Source organism: Manacus vitellinus, unplaced genomic scaffold, assembly GCF_001715985.3.
Source record: "Manacus vitellinus isolate BGI_N305 unplaced genomic scaffold, ASM171598v3 scaffold_3_pilon, whole genome shotgun sequence".
In the NCBI taxonomy this organism is placed as follows: Eukaryota; Metazoa; Chordata; class Aves; order Passeriformes; family Pipridae; genus Manacus; species Manacus vitellinus.
Window position 1 is genome coordinate 6,964,849 of NW_021940535.1, and position 17,798 is coordinate 6,982,646.

The following is a 17,798-nucleotide window of genomic DNA, read 5'->3' on the forward strand; positions in this document are numbered from 1 at the left end:
AATAGCCGCAGAGGAAGAAATTATGCTGACGGGAAATAAGCATTTTGTCAGTAATAGAGAAAAAAGGAATATTTGCCAAACAAGATCTTTCCAGAATCATCCTGCATCTGACCTCTGGGAGAAAGGCACAAAGCTGTTGCCAGTGTCTCTACAAATCTGTAGGTTTGGTTGAGCAGGGAGTGTGTATGTGGGGGGTGGGGGGGTCAGCAGATGAGTTCCTCCCAACACACAGAATACTCACTAGGTACCATGAAGCATGAGCTTTGTTTGTCTCAATGTAGCACGTGGAAATGCACTTATAGAAATTTTAAAATTAATTCCTTTTTTTTTTTCCCTCCAGCCTTCCTGTAGCAAACATTTATATGTAAATGTGCAATGGAGAAATTTTAAGTTAGATTTCTGTCCACTGAATTATCAAATGTATTGCTATTTTCATTTATTTATAGCTCAGAGGGAAATGTAATTATCAATGCTATTTGTTCTCTTTTTTCCTAGTAATCACTATAAAAAGTTCCCTCAGATGTCTTCGTATCAGAGGATGCTAGTGCACAGAGTGGCAGCTTACTTTGGAATGGATCACAATGTGGATCAGACTGGAAAATCTGTAATTATCAACAAGACCAGCAATACAAGAATGTAAGTATTGCTACTGTTGTGTAACACTGATGTGTTTTTCCTTGTTCCCTTTCACAGTACAAGAGCTGGTTTGTACCATGACTGCGTGGTGTAATTTTTTATATATATATTTTAATTTATTTTTTTAGCAAGAGTGAGTGCTGTTTATTGTTTTCTAGGGTGGAAGGGGAGGACAGGGCTTTCATTGTGAGGTTATATAAGGATATAAGGATATATAAGGAGAAATCAACCTAACTGGTCTATTGCAAGAAATTTATCACAGTATCTTGGAGTATTACTTTTCCTGATTCCTTAGTGCTGCCATTTTGCTATGAAAATAATCTCCTTTATATGTCACCTGATACCATAGGGCTATATTCCTAAATAACCCAAACATATTTGGAAGACTGCCTCTTTCCTTGTACTGGCTCTCCCTGCTTCAAGAATCATTTTCTGTCCAGCCCGATTATTTAGGATATGGTTCCCTCCACCAACTGTCACCACTCATTCCGTTTTTTTCTTATCCCCTTCTGCTTCCACTATATTTTCTCTTCTAATCTCACTGTTTGACCACAGCGTTTTGGTGAAATTTAAATTCCTTCTGATGGTTCAAATGCATTGGAAAATTCCTGGCAGGTTAACCTTGTGCTGGCATGCATTATGTGCTCCTCCATGAACCGGTATAAAGCCAGCAAAAACTTTTTACGAAGGTCCCTGGCTAATTCAGCAAAGGTGCGGTAATGTGTCCTTGCCCAATCAGCATCACTTTTTCTACCAAGTGCCTTATGTGTATTAAATGTAGCCTTCCTCTCACTCTCTACCTATAAACTACATCATGAAGAGGAAGTAATTACAACTGAGTAATGAAGTTTTGGTATCTGGTATTGGAACAGGAAAGGCCAGCTTGAAAATTGTGTACTCCCTGTATTCAATTAGTAGGAGAAATGAAAATATTTATTTCATTTATATATCCAGTAGTTAGATGATTTATTTGTATCCAGTTGTAGAGAGTATTTTTTTTTAATGTTATTAGCTTATCCTGTAGAAGGGTAGAGGGACTACCTAATTTTGCAAGATCAAAATCTGAGCCAAACACATTGGTATTTGCTATTTCACTGAGCCCTAAAAATCCTCCATACATATGAAGTAAATTTAAGATCATGCACAATTTATTTTAGATCCTTTTCATGGGCTATCCTTGAGATACTTGGGATTCTGTAAAACAGCACTGGGGTATTAATGTTTTTAAAGATTCGATTTTCAGAAGTCAAGAGAATTACAGTAGTTCAATAAAACACTCAGACTGAGAAGGCTTAGCCTCAGGGTCTGGTAATACCTGCCCTTGCACAAGGGTTATATTTGAATAAGAAAAAGCTGGATATGCAGCAAACTGGTGTTCAGTTTTGAGGTGTAAATAAGGAAAAATTTAGTCTCCTCTTAAACAAAACACATTCAGTTGTATTTGAATGCTTTTTAGGCATTCCTCTCTCTTTACAGTTCTCCCTTTTCAGTTCACATCTGTGTCACTGCTGTAGCGTACCAACTGCTGCAGATCTTTCCTCACAGCATTGCCTTCTGCTGGTTGACTTGACAGTAGAATGCTATCACATTAATATCTGTAAATGCCTTGCTCTGTTGTGTGACCCATCATCTCAGAGGTAGGCAGCACCGGAAGTGCTGTTGGAAATGCTTGCACAGCGTTTCTGGAGAGGACACTGAAGCCTTCTTCAACAGTCAAAGCTTTATCCGTGTGCTCTGGTGAAACGGTGGCTTCATACATGGTGGGAGTGAGCAAGCAAGCCTATTTGCCAGGCATGAACTGGCATCCTTGTGGGCAAGTTCACCGGGCTGGATGTTGCAGGGGTATAACGGATCGAATGGCCCTTTCAGCTGCGGTCTTGCAAACTGGAGGTGAGGCCAGAAAAATTGGTTCTGATACCATTCCTGTCTAGATCTTCCAGAAATAAACACAGGGCTTTGCCCCTCTGTTGACTGTAACACAGCTGTTTTGTAAGCATCACAGGAGCTGCAGTTTTGTTCCCTCTTCAGTGATTTGGTGGTAGGTAACTGGATTATGTGAAGCTCATAATGCCTTGTGGTGCTTCCAGTGTGTTATTTACATTATTTTGATATTGCTATAAAATAAAGCTTTGTAGAAGTGGCTCTTTCTTTTCATAACTGGAGGAGATGGCATGTTTTTTTTAAAATGTCCCTGACTCTGACAGAAAATAGCTTGTTATTATCTAGCATGAATAAGGGCTGATGAGATTTTATTATCTGCAGCAAATATTGTGTAAGTTCCACATCTGAAAGAGTCTGATGTGATTTCATGTGTTCTGCATTTCACTACTCTCAGAGGAGACAGTTTTGTGTGGTTCAGAATCAACACCAAATACTGGGAATGTGTTGACTCTATTAATTACTACTTGGACAGTATCCAGAATACTGAAGAATCTGAAGAGTGTCTGAAACACTGTTCAGCGTGGTTATGCTGTGCTGTAAGCCTGAGCCTTGATAGCTTTATGTGAATTTATGGAGAGACCTCACAGACAGATGTTCTGAAGATTTGCATTTTGGCAATAAATTATCTCTTTATGGCATGTGGTTTTTAAAGTACTTTAGCAACATACTGTAGAGAGGGAAGAATGGTCCTGCATACTCAAGAATTTGTAAATTCTGTACTGTCTGTGACTTCTGTGGTCGTGTGCCTGTTTGAGAAGAACATATGACTCTGCAGAGTTGCCACGTGGGCTTGAATAAGCACCTTGTGGCATACTACTTTGGCTGAGTGAGGGTTCGTGTCACATCTCTGCTTAGGCTTGCGGGTGATGGGTTCTTCTCTGGCTCCAGGCAGTGAGGTGCGTTTATTCTGTTCAGCAGAGACCTCCTGTGCTCACTGCCTGCAGGTGCTCAGAGGTACAAGTGTCAAAAGAGTTAATGGTTTTGGGATGAAAAGGCTGTTTGGAAAAGCCTGGTACCAATGCTCCCTTAGAGGTGCTGTGGTACAGTCTGTCATATGGGGGACTGGGGTGTGAATGGACCAGATGGGGGCATTTCAGTCCTTTCATCAAATGGCTGTCTTAGGGCAATGTGTATCCACTTTTATGTACCTGTGCCTGTAAAGTACCTACTTTATGGAGGTTTGGGATTTGAGAAAGTGCTTATTGAAGAGGTTGCAGCTGGAAGGAGGGCTGTGACTTCTCTGGTCATTCTCTGTGCTGCTTTACAGAGAGGAGAAAAATGATGGTAAAAATTCATTAGGATTTAAGTCTCTGGGAGTGCAATACTGTAACTTTCATGAACTCTCAGTGAGATCTCTCTTAAAAATGCAGTCAAACAATAATGGCAATTTAGCAGTTGCAAAAGTATTTATAATGAAGAGCTTAATCTGAAGTGCCTTTTTTTTTGTTAATTTTATTGGAATGTGAACAAGTCATACTGTCTTGAAATGAAATTTTAAAAGATGGTGATGACCTCAACTACGAAAGTGTTTTTTGACCTTAATCAAGTTAAGTCTCTGTACTCTAGCACTTAATACAGGATAGTGGATTTTAAAAACAAATTATCTTTTCATATAATTTTTGAAATTTAAAGCAGATTAAAAAAAAAAAAAAGAGAATGACTTAAAAAAATATATATAATTTTTCATGGTCTCATGTCTTACAAAGTCCTGCTTAACTAAATTATCCCATTTTTTAAATCTTAATCTCAGCACTATACATGAAAAAAATTGATCAGAAAATGGAGGAAATTTTGTTGTTGTTGTTTTGTTTTTATAGTCAAAGAACTCAAATACTACTTAAAATGAGATATCTGCTTTGTTCAGATGATGCTCTTGTGTCACTGTTCTAATGTATATCTGTCTGTCATCTATAGCTGCCTGTCATCTTTCTAAAGATATACAGAAATGTAAGGGGAACTTAAGACAGTGAAATATGATATAAAGAGAAGTTTGGAACTGAGGTGATGTGTTAGACAGGGCATCCCTATTTGGAGCCAAAAAATGTGGGTGGACCACCTTCTATTCTGTATATTCCTCATAATTCCTATCAAACAACTGGAAGTACTTCATGTTTTTTTGCAGAACTGTTCATATTGTTAGATGTATCAGTTCAATCAGATTCATTCATTTTATTATCTATAGATAGGTGGAGAAATGTAGGGGAAGTGCATTTGGTGTACTTGGTAAATGAAAAGGATTTTCATTTGGTTGAGATCATCAGCCATGTGACAAGCAAGTCTGTACCACAGCCCACACATGCATTCATGTACTTTTTTATATAAGTGTGAGTGGCGGGGCTCATCAGAATGAACAGGTGGGATGCTTATGATATATATGCTGTGTTTAGACATTTTCATATGTTCTGAGGGTGTAACATACCTATTATGAACTTTATACCAATTCTCACATCCTCGATTCTAATTTTTTTCCTGAAGAACATTGTGAGTTATAATCCTTGTGATACTTTGTTTTCTTCCTACTCTCTTAACATAATGTTGGCCCTGTTGGAAGGTGTTTTAGTGTCTTTGAGGTGCATAAAAAACTTCAGGCAATGCTAAGCTGTTATGTGTATTACAGGGGTTCCTTATGATCTAGAGATGAACTGTATCAGCAGAAGGAGACATATTGTACAGGTTGTACTTTGAATAACCTACAAGGCCTTCTTGTTTGACACATAATCTGTATTATTCTGCCTCCTTTGTATAAGGGTGGTTTGAATCACAAGCAAAGAAGAAAAGTTCTCTTTGGGTTTCTGTTGTGTATACACTGACCGATCTTGATAGATAACACCTATGCTAGTAGAGGTGCACTGTGACATTTTCACCAACTTAAGAATCTGAACTTTGGTACAGGATCCTACAGGCATGTCAATAAAATGGCATTCACTGAACGTGGCAATTTCAATGAGGAATAGTTTGTAGAATTTTTTTTTTACCCTAGGCCTGAAGTGCCAAGAAGACTTCCTTAAGATGCCAAATGTTACAGCCTTTGGAGCATGCAGAAAAGTATGCCTTTCCCCTTGACTGAATAAGGTATTCAGTGTAAATGACTTTAATTTCTTTAAGCGGTTGTTTGCTGATGGGAAAGATGGGACATTTTAGCTGTAAGAGAGCAGTGACAAATGTATACCTGAACACGAATATCTTTTTTGTAAAACCTCAGTCAAAGCAATTCAATATTTGCCAGAGCATTTGAAGAACGGTTTTGTTCCCTGCCCTGTTGTAAACCAGAATAGTTATCTGGCATATGGTTTGCTGCATGGTATTATTCCATCTGTGTTTAAGCACCTTATGCTATTCTTAATTATCGCATGTGTACACAGAGCAATGATCTCATGAGAGCAGAATTGCTTTTGTGAGCCACATGATGCATGAAAACTTACATTAACACCCTTATTTCTGGTTTTATTTTCATTAGACTCTTGCACTATTTTCTTCAAGGGACTATGGAGTCATCTCCATTCCTTTATTTCCTGTTGTATTTAACTCTTTCTCATCTTCCCTACAGAATAGTTGCTCCTTGGCTATTAAGAAATAAACAGAAACTGGAAATATCCAGACTTTCACTCTGGTTTACAATTGCTGTTGCTCAGTTGGTGTCACAACATTGTCTGTTGCAAATGTGTAGAGAAATAAAAGGGTGCATAGTAGATGTATGCAACTAAAATGGAGAAACTGTGTGACTGAGAAATAACACTGTAATTGACCAAGACGTTTTGTTCTGGTTTAAGGTGAACTAATACATTACACGACTAATAATTTAGTAAGAACATTAATAAAAGAATAATGTATAATAAAAACTATGAGTTTTTGTAGCCACATTGTAATGTAACATTTAAGTAACAAATTATGTTTGTTTTCATGGATTTTATTTCTTGACTTTTTTCACACAAAAATAACTTGTTTATTTCAGTCTGGGATTAAATTAGGAACATGATTAGTTTTTCAGTGCAATAGCAATTATGTTTAGGTTTTAAGAACCCAGTGTCCTGATAGGCATGCTTATGTTTTAGCCTTTACTTCCTTTTTATCCTTTCTCACTGCACTCAGAACTGCAGCCCAGAGCTGAATAAGGCTTTCACATCCGAGAAGTAGGAGAGAACTTCCCGAAAATGCTTCAGAAAAGCATTAAAGGGAATTAGACATTTTCAGTTGAAGTTCAGGAAATGTCTGCCTCCAGCAGTGGCCTGAGCCTACTTTTTCTCTGCAATGCCTCAGCTTATTGTCACAGGAGAGAGCTACATGGAATAATTGCCTTTCTTTTATCCAGTCACATGGTGATTGGAGAAGTAATTCAGGGTGTACATGTGCTAATAACTGGTAGAAATTTTATTAATATCTTACTATTGTGCTACAAACATTTGTGTCAGACATAAAATTGCTACCTTTCCATAAATGCATTATTTGAGGTTGTGCACATTCATTATTTCGCTGCTTGATGCTCATCCTGCAGAGACTGAGCTTTTCTTTTTTGTTCCAGTCTTTCTTTTTCTTTTATTTTTTTTAATGCTTATTTTCTTAATTTTAATGATAGTTGAATTTGGACAGACTTTTTTTTCTCAGCAAGTATTATGCCATTTTAGTCATAAGACTGTTTTACATGAAAGATACAAAAGGAAAAACATAAATACTTGGTACACTTGAAGTTGAGCTGAATTTGACCCTTGAGCTGAATTTGACCCTTAAATACTGGCTTCATTCTTACTTCAGTGTAAGCTGTATACTGGACTCATAGAAATTACTTATTCTCTAAATGAGATGTTAGGGTTAATGAACCAATTCTAATAGCTCCAATATTAAATTTTCATCTAATGTAATTTATTAAAATTAAATTGTTTATAATTAAGGTGGACATGTGCTTTTTACAGCTGTTCTATACTGTAATGAAATATTAGTTAACCATTAATCAGAAGACATTTATGGTACTTTTTTTCTCTATTTCTTATCTTTTTAATCTTTGCAATCACACCACTTTATAGTGTAGGTTTTGTTAAACCTGGAAGGTTATTGTCACCTGCTGTGTGTGGGGAGATGAGAGGTTGCCCAGGAAGAGAATGCTTTGGAATAGCAAGTAGGTAATTTGGTTGAGGGAAGCTCTTTCTTGCATAAGTAATTAATCCTTGTGCTTGTTCAAGCTGTAGTAGGAAAGTGCTCATTAATCAAGATGCTATTTGGTCATTTATACTTTCAAATTACTGGAGAGGGATCTGGAAGTCTGAGATGGCTCCTGTGCTTTCCTCTGAGGTAACTGTACATCAGTAGTAGGTGAAGAAATGTATTTAAATCTGAGCATTTTAGAAATAAGGTGTTGATAGTTGAGCAAGTAAATTTTAGATGTGGTCCAAACTGGTTTTATGATTGCCTTTTGCTCTTCTGTTGCATGCCTCATTTTTAATGTAGGAAATAGGACACATAGAAATATGAAAAGTATTACGAGTTTCGAGAAATCTTTGCCTTTGTCAGTTGTTTCTTGCTGTTTCCAGGGTAGCCTTGTGAGGCTGTTTCTGTCAGTTTATTAAAAACAGGCCCTCTTTTTTAGGCCAGTGGTTGTTCAGAGGATGACTTCTGATCCATGAGTCTTCCTGCTGGAGAGGGCAAAAATATTCATGAGTGTAAAGCAGAAGTCAGAACAAGAATTTGTTATGATATTAATGTGCATACATGGGGCATTTCAAGAAATAATAGTTTTTTCATTAGCCCATTGGCTTTTAGTGAACCATCTTGCCTTCATCAGTAGACTTCAAATCTTGAATTTGCTTCCTTTTTCTCTCTCTGTTCCTTGTTAATTTTTGAACATCTGAAATAGAAAAGTGTAATTTTAAATAGATCACAGCAGTTATGCAACACTGTAATTTTCAGCCACTTACAGAATATGCCCCATCCTTAAAATCAGATATTAATGAATTCCATAATAATCTATGCTACCACTTTGGAGCCTCTATTAGCTGGAAATAAATTGGCACTGTGCAAGATGTTCAGTCTTTTTAGGCACCCTGAATATCAAGAAATAAATCCAATTGAGGAGAGTAAGCAGGGTAAGCAGGTCCTTCAGTAAAGAAATAATCTTAGTTTGATCACAGGAGGACACTTTGAAGCTCCTAAAATGCGTAAGAGAGGACATAATGCTTCTGCCCCATCTAGCAGAAGGGGTTGTATTTGCACATGGCTTGGCTTGTAGGCTTCTCCCCTGTTTTCAAAGCCCATCTTCTGGCCCCAAAATACTGGGCAAAATATTGAAGTTTGTACTCAAGCAGACACTCAAGGAGTCAAGAGGTACTATGTTTTTGCATCCATATCTTCAAACAGGATGATTTTTTGGAATTAAGTTTTAGGAAAGCTTATGAGGGTCATGAGTTTTGCAATGGTACCTCAACATTGAATCAGGTTCCTTAAGTACCGTATGCGTTGAAATCCTTCAGGAACTGGCCCTCTGCCCTCTGCTTGGTCCACACACAGAACAACTTGGCATGGAAAAGATTCAGCGTACATCCTGCAGCCTTCAGCTTCACTGTGGTTTTTTGTAATAAGAAACACTACTGGTGCCAGCCCCACTGAAGTCGGGGGCTGAAGTCAACCTCAATTAGAGGGGGAGAATGCCTGTGAAAATAACTTGTGACTTTCCACATCCCTGTTTAATAATAAATGCGGAACACGTTTAGAGTCCAGCTGCTGCTCTGAAAAAAGTATTAAAGAATATATAGTCTTAAACTGGGGAAAATTTAGCATTTGGTATTTGAGGGGTTTTTCCCCCTGTGCCACAGAGAAGACAGCACCTTGAAGAACTGTCTTGTACTGGGTTGATTTTTTTTTTAAGGCTTTTAATGTGCTTTTACCATCATATCAGAAGTTCTTAGTGACTCATATGATAAAAGCAGCAATCTGTTAATGAGGCATTTACCTTCAAATGCTTGCAATGCCATTTTGAGTGGTTTTAAGTATTAAGTTGTGATAATATAACTGCACTGTGCTTTAACAATTATCTGTATTTAAATTCCCACTCTAGCTTTTTGAAACTGTATTTTAGCATCCATCAGCCTTTAAATACACGAAACCTATTTGAAGGGTGTAATTTCAGGCTCTCATTCTTGAAAAACATTGTTCTGAGAGAATTTAATCAAATAATTTAACCTGTAGGGCTGGAATTCTGCCTTTTTCATTAAGTTGGGGGGTTTTGACAATGATAATATTTGCTTCCAAGTTCTGTAAATTCTCAAACTCTCAGAATACATTCCTATGCCTCTATTATCAAAACAGACATTGGTAGTGCAAATAATAGAGTTTTGGCCCTAGAGGTAAAGCAAAGAGACAGTAATGCTTACGTAGTTTTATTGGGGTAGTAATGCCGAGTCCTAGGAGAGCCTTCAACCTAAAACCAAAAAACCCACACAGCAGGCAGATGTAGTAGGTATTCACAAACTAGCACAGCAAGAAAGGCCACCATACTGTGTCACAGCATGCCTTCAGAATAGAGACTAACATGATGTTGGACTGAGCAGTCAGTTTAATTAAAGACAAGTGCAAATAACAGGAAAACAATGTTAAACCATCAGAACACCTGCATAAGAGTGCCGTAAATCTTCACAACTTCTCTGAATCCTGTCAGCAGCAGTGCTTCTCTCTGGCTTCCACCATCCCATTGCTCTCTTGATGGCATCCTTGTGTAAGATCATTTTTGTTGGTTGTTCATTTTGTTTGCCAGATGACGATTCTGCGAGTACCCTGGGTGCTGTTTTTCCTGTCCTTAGCCCCATTACCCTACCTATTTTTGACTTTGTGTTGCCACTTATTCAGGAGAGGAATATTAACATGCCGTTCCTTGTTACATGCATTAAATGAACATTGGATCGCAAATGCAAAGTTCAGTTTTTTTGGCTCCTGCATACCACAGCGAATTCCCCTTTTGAACTTGCATTCCTGTATCGTGTTCTTTCAGACAGCTGCTTGGCTGTTACCTGTGAGGCTTTTGCAGATTATATACACTACAGCACTTGCTAGATTTTTTAGCTACATCAGGTGCTGTACTGCCAAACCCATCTTTTCCACACATGGTGAGGTTGTTGCTTCTTCTGAAAGACGTCTTGCAACAGCCTGTGTGCTGTGGTGCTGTCAGAAACACATGCCTCATAATAAAGATTTATGTGCTGTGTATAAGTCAACCCTGACAATACCAGACTGTTTGTGTGCTCTGCTAATGCAGTGACTGAGTCTGCAGAACTGTAACATTCAGAGCTCATGCTTGTCTCTTTCCATTTGTCCTTTTGGTGTGGTATCTGTGTTTCCTGATTTTTAGCCAGTAATTTTTAATAAGCTAATTAACTTATTTTAAATGAGTGCAGATTTTTTTCCCCACAGTATTTCATTTCTTATCTCCTGTCCAAATAGAGGTCTATGAAACTGCATTAGTTGGCTTGGCAGACTCAAGGAAATGCCCTGTTCCTTCCTTAGTCATGTATCCTAATAGCTATTACCATTTTGCAATATGTTTTTAAAATCTGTAATTTAATTAAATAGGGGATACCTGGTTAAGGTAGTTAGGGTTTGTGGTTTTTTCCTTACTACTTACAAGAGTTGACTCAGAATCAAAAGCATTAAATGAGCATGTAATGGGGAATTCTCCTGAAAGAGTCCATGTAAAAAAATATGCCTGAGGCATGAACTCTGCTTTCTGTCATCCAGAGATAAATTGAGAAGAACTCAAGTGAATGGAAGTAGCTCACATTAAAATCACTGTAATGATAGTAGGAAAAAAAAATCACATAATGCTATCAAAAAACTTTTTTTTTTACTTTTTGACACCCAGAAATATTTTGCTGCTTATTCCATAGTTCCCATTTCTGAAATATAGACTTCACTGTAAGCAATGAGTTCAAAAAAGTGCCTTTGGGGCCTTGCTTAAGTAGGGGCTGCAGATGACTTTTAAGGAACTATAAAATCAGAAGGGCAAATGGTAATGGCCAACTTGCAAAAGAAAGAACAGACACACAAAGACCACCTAAAAGGTAGTGATGGAGGTTTGTTCTGCTATGGATTTGTTACTATATATCTGACTCAGTGTTTCAAAAAATGACAGCATGGTTAAGGTTGGAAGGAATCTCTGGAGGTTGACTTGTGCAACCCAGCCCTGCTCAAGCAGCACCATCTGGACCCAGTTGCCCAGGACGATATCCGGGACCATACCAAGGATAGAGACTCCACCACCTGTCTGGGCAACCTGTGACAGTGCTTGGTCACCCTCACAATGAAATTATTGCAAGCACAGAAATAAGTTCCACCCATATCTTCAAATGATCTCTCAACACAACAATGAGAGTGAAAGAGTTGAAATGATCATTGGCTACCTGAGAAGGAGCACAGCCACGAGAAATGAGAAAATTGCTGTGAGATTTTACCTGGGTACTCTCCCCAGGTCTGGGCCCAATATTGCACAGAAGTATGTAGAAATGTTCCTGAATCAGGAAAAAAACTGGATAGTAGAGCTAATGGTGCCTGTTACACATTGTGTCTGGTCATTGGGTAAACTGATCACTTGCCAGAAAGTGATCTCTTTTCACTGTGGAAGAAAACAGATTAGGAAAACGTTTCCAAAGATTTTTAGTGATGGGGGCAGACTTTGCAGAAGTTTGCAGGTACTCAGAGAGTTTTGGGAAGCTTTTCATGGTGAAATGTCTGGGTGCTGCAGGACACCTACTGAAGTTGGCTCCCTGAAGAAGAGAGGAGGGGGGCCAGAAGGGGGGGTAAGCAGCTGCCTGAGGATGTGTGCCCAAGAGCACTAGCTCTTGGACTTTAACCTTTGTAGTGCCTGATGAAAAACTTTACAGGGAAGAAAGAAATGTTCTGTGTGTTTTCTTCTGTACCACGTTGCCAGAAAGATGACTAACTGAGCTACCTGGCAACTTTTAGGAACTATGAAATGAGTTCATCTGCGATTGTAGTTTTGTGAAGCTGCATTTTCAGGGCACAGATGTTTTGCTTCCACCCATACCATCAAGCAATAAAAATCTGGATGATCAAAAGGTTATATTAAATAAAACCCAAACAAAAAAAGAAACACCCCAGACTTTACCTCTTTTTAGCCTGTGTGCTTTCCCCCTCCCTTAGTGTTGGTTTCTGAGCCTTTAAGATGTAACTGGGTAGATGTAACTCTCAGGAGAGTCCCCAAATTGCAAAAATCCTATTGACTTAAAAGTTTCTTCTGGAGTAGTAGGGCTTGAGATTCTCAAGTGATGCCCTGATTCCAGACATGGGGAATAAATGGAGTACTGAATGGGCTAAATGAAATCCTGTCATACAGGTACGCAGCACTCCTTGTACACATGCATTTGCATGCCCTTTTCCTTGCACATGACTGTTACCAAGTGGAGGTGGCCACGGAAAACCCACAAATTATAGGGGGTTTTGTTTGTTTGTTTGTGGTTTTGTTTGTTATTTGAAAGATCCCTAAATAGGGAAGAGTACTTGAGTTAGCTGTAAGGTCTTCAGAAGTTCTCAGTGTCTCTTCAAAAAGAGAAATCCCATTTTTTAAAATTAAGCTGAGGTTTAGTTAGGATTTGAAGATGTAATCTAGGTATCCAGTGTGGCAATAGTGAATAAGTTCCTGATTCTTTTTAATGGCTTTGTAACAGTAATTGTAAACCATGCTTTGACTACAGTAAATCTTAATGTATGCCAGTAAATAATCTTGATAAATTCGCTTCCTTACGTGCATGAACACAATTTTATATATCGTACTGGCTGCTACTGGCAATATCAGCTAAAAAATCTCAGAAGAGTTAATAATTTAGGACTCACATGAGATGAATTCACTGTATCTGCTGTATTACTGTATTTATATACTGTGTAGTATATTGACACTACACTGCATCTTACTCAAAATTGCATATTAATTTCTTCATTTTTAAGCAGATTGACCTGCAAATTCATAAACTAATGTAACAGATTTCCCTGGAATAACCACAAGGTCTCTGCTTCCTTACAGAAAATGCATAACTGTTACAGGGAACTGTAAAGCTGGGAATGTAGAGCTTGCACTGACTTCCTCTTCTATCAGGGGAGCAGACCCAAACCTTTGCAGAGATATCTTTAAAATAGTCTACATTTCTTTTGACTAATGATTTTTAGTGTTTGAGGGAGGCCTGCAGGTTGGCGTGCCTGAAGAAATTTGTTGCTGTGGTACCCTATTTCTCACTTGACAGCCTTCCCTCTGCCTTTGCATCCTTATTAACTGAGCTGGTCATGCTCTTTGCAGCCTCACTGGTAACAGTGACCCAGAGCTGCAGTGACAAGTGGGAGGAGAGGACCTTATCATGGTGCTGATAATACCCCGGTGTTTCGTAGTGCTCTGCACATTCGCAGAGTCTCTCTGCCCAAGCAAATTTCTTTTCACAACCAAAGACTAATCACCTACTGGGCTTGGAGATTAATTTTATTAACAGGCACGTAATGAATCATTAGCTTTGACTTGTGGCTTGATCTCATGCTACTCCTATTCTCTTATGGCAAGTGGAAACATTTTATAATCAGCAAATGAAGTGAAAATGGGATTTAATAATGAATTATGAAGTATGAAAATCATGTTGTTGTTTAAATAAGTTAATAGTTGGAGGAGGCGTTTTTTTCAAATTGTTTTTTCAAGCTTTATTCTCTCTAGTTTTTAATTTTTTTCTCAGCATTTTAAAATCTCATTTGTTTATTATGCTTGGTGTATAGATTATTAGTTGCTCAGCAGATAATTTACACCTCTAAATTTTACGTTGATAGTACAATTGCAAAAATTTTGTTTGTGCTTTAGGATGTAAAACCAGAAAATAACAATCCTCAGATAGTTCTGTCAAAGCAGAATATTTGAGTGAATGAATCTTCATTTCTGGCTGTGCAGGCATAGTGCTCATTAATGGGAGCAAAGGGAGAGCAACCCACCTAGCAATCCATTAATGGGGCTTTTTAGCCTTTCTGTTTATAAGGAAACATAATGAATGGCCCATTAGGTTAGAAAATTACGCAGAGAGCCATGGTCCTCTGGGTTTTCCCAAAAGAAGGCTAGTAGGGCATCCAGAGAGTCTGCTGACTTGGGCCCTATATGTTAGTCCTAGCAGCTACGGATGGTGGACAGAGGTTTATTGAATTGTCAAACTATGTGGAAGTGGGGAACGTATGTTTTGTCATTTTGTCACAAAAATGCAAATTGTGAGCAGAAGTGGGAATCATCTAAATTAATAGAGAAAAAGAGGCGGGATAGCTGGTGTCTGTTAATATTGAATTTCTTACATTTTATTACAAATGTTTTCTGCACATCTGACAATGATTTGATATGGACTGCAATTATGGCATGAATATGTGCTTTATTTTAATTTGAAATCCATAATGCTGTAACAACAAAGTAGTGGCGGATTTACACATCTGGTTTAATTTTCTGTTGTGAAATAAGATGAGGCTGAGGTTTTTGTTTTAAAGTTTGTAGAGGACTTCTATTTACAAAATCACTGACTTCTTTAAATTCTACCTTTTCATTTCTTTCCCATTGCTCTGTTAATGCCAGTGAAAGCTTGTTGTCCTGTTTGTGTAGGTCTCTAGACATGAGCTCTTCCTACCAGTACTGATGTTGGCAGATCTTTCAGCATGTTGCATAAGGCTTGTGTTCCTTGATAGATGTATTATTGTTTTTAAAACAGTTTGTGCATTAGCAGCCCCTCAGTTGGGTGATAGCAATGTATGAATCTTAGCTCAGTACGTGAGGCCGTTGGTCACCCTGTCAATGTTGGTTGAACAGAAAACATTGCAGGTTTGGCTCTGGGAATGGTGCAGGCCAGGATGTTATTTATTGACAACTACGAGGCATTGGCAGTGACCAGCTCAGTCGCAAAAGTTGCTTCTTAAAATTCTCTTTCTGCACAGGATGAGGGGATATATGATTCTGCTTTTTGTACAAGGTGAGAACATGGAACAGCATCATACCACCTTACAAACCTGAAAATGTTGAGCTTTTAACCAGTGGGGCTTGGCTTTTAAAATAAATGAAAAAATGTCTGTATGAATTTAAATCAGTGAACTGATTGATACTCTTATGATTGTTCTGGAGAATTTTTCTCACATAATGCTGATGAGGTAAAATTTAGTTTAAGCAAAACATCACCTGTCCCTCCCTTTACTGATTTTGCTTATTAGGAGTGAGGAAACTCTTGAGTGTTTTGTTTTTTAAAATTTCTACCATTTTTTTCCTTGCTTATAAAGATGGACAGGCTTCACTAAGTGGCAGTGTTTAGGAGGTCCAAGCTACTGAAGGAAGCAAATTAACATTCAGTATGGTAATTTGTTTTCCCTGTCCTTCAGTCACAGTGAGGAGAGTCTAAATATTTCAGTGACTGAGACTTTGGATTCCCATTCCTTGCTACACAACAACAACAAAAGCTATTTATAGCAATAACAGTTAGCAGCGATACAGCAGCCTCAGACAGCTATGGGCAGCATCTCATCATGACTGCAAATGTTAACTGCTTTTGCACTGAATGCCTCTGTGAAAACAAAGAGCACTGAGAAATAAAGATCAAAGCAAAACCAAAAGAAAGATTTTTTTATTGCTATGTTTTACTTTGCTGGCAGACCAGAGCAAAGGTTTTCTGAACATTTAAAAGATGAAAAAGGTGAAGAATCCCAGAAGCGATTTATCTTGAAGCGAGATAACTCTAGTATTGATAAAGAAGACAATCAGGTTGGTTCTCGGTTCGAGAGTTGCTGAAATTTGTTCTGTTTTTGAAGGTGGGCTGACTGATGTTATTGTTGTTCTTTTGTTGTTGCTCTCCTCCTCCCCTGCCCTCCTGCCCCCTCCCTGCCTCCTTTGGCATACGTACCACCGTGGGTGGCATCAAGCCCCAGCGTGGCCGCTTCAGCCGCTTCAGTGTGGGGTTGCATGGGTGGTTTGCTTGGCGCAGGACTTGCTGCATGCCACGGGAGGGGGAATGCCGGTGGCTCTGGGCTGCGTGGAAGGCTGTGTGAGTCGCATTTCTCAATGTCTTGCCTAACTATGGCAGTTGTTACGCTCCCTATAGCTCCCTCCTTCCATTGTACCCACTCAGTATGGATTTCAGTATGGACCAATGATAAACTGATGTAGCCCATAAAAGAGGAGAGGGAAAACAAACAAACAAACAAACAAAAAGTCCCAAATAAACATGTGATGGTGAGGCTGGGTTGATTTTTTTTTTTAAACCTTCCTAAATTATGTTTTGATCAGCAATAAATCAGGTTCATCTTTTACTTCCCTTACTCCTCCAGTACCTTCACCACCTTTTACTGTCTGTGTAACTTACTTGCTTGTGCATGTACTGTGGCAGACGTTCCCCCTCTGTGTTGCCTGTGCCATAATACTACCTTACCTTAGGTGAGCCTGATGAATAAGGGAGTGCCAGGGAAATGTGTGTGTTTGTGCTGCCTTTAAAAGCGGGTGCTGTGCTGTTTCAATCCAGTGCAAGCTGTGTATGTGGAATATATTAACAAAAAAATAATCTGAAAGGGTTCTGACATGATTTGCTTTTATGAGAAAATTATCACAGGTAAGAAGACAGCATATGCTTTCTTTGCTTAGGTTATATTTGTGGAGGGAACTACCAGTGAGTCTCTTGTTGCCACTTTCCTTCATGTTTTCAGTAAAGGACTGATTTTTCCTTCCTTTTTTTCCTTTTTGCACCTTCTTTTTCCTTGACTTCAGTTTACATAGCAGCCTTGCCAGCTGTGCTGCATCCAAGCTGGTTTTGAAAACAAACCCCAAGCAATTTCAGGGTGTGGTGAACATGGGGATCAGCCAAAGAAAAGCAGCATGACTGATCTGACCAAGTGATGGGTGTGCAGGGGGAGAAGGAGCAGTACTCGAAACCCAATTGCCAATGAAGCATTTCCTGGCAGGGGGTCATTTTCTCTTCTTCCTACCATGGCACAGCCATTGCCCTCACTGTGGTTTACCAAGAGGTACAAATGGCCCTTCTTTACCCAGCAAAACTGAAGTAGAGGATTCCTTACAGTGTGGAAATGGTTGAAACTGTCATCCTGAATATCTGGGACTTCTCCTTGTACACAGAGATTTGTGGGTTTCTTCTAGGGTTTGCAGTTTAGCTCTTGCAGCCTAGTTACCCTCTTTTCTTCCTTGATTTTGTAGGTGGCACACCACTTCTTGCCCTCCTGCTCCTCACAGC

The 17,798-nt window shown here is 38.7% G+C and overlaps 1 protein-coding gene across 13 annotated transcripts in view; it reads left to right on the plus strand.

Moving 5' to 3' along the window:
• Window positions 1-17,798, plus strand: part of ARPP21 (cAMP regulated phosphoprotein 21) — a 194,625-nt gene that overhangs the window by 102,018 nt on the left and 74,809 nt on the right. For 12 of the 13 annotated variants that reach the window (XM_018075337.2, XM_018075344.2, XM_018075345.2 and 9 more), the window contains exons 9-10: window positions 496-636; window positions 16,213-16,321. In XM_018075337.2, coding sequence (XP_017930826.1) covers window positions 496-636; window positions 16,213-16,321 — 250 coding nt within the window. The remainder of the gene's footprint in view (window positions 1-495; window positions 637-16,212; window positions 16,322-17,798) is intronic. The other variant, XM_018075351.2, reaches the window with a different exon arrangement.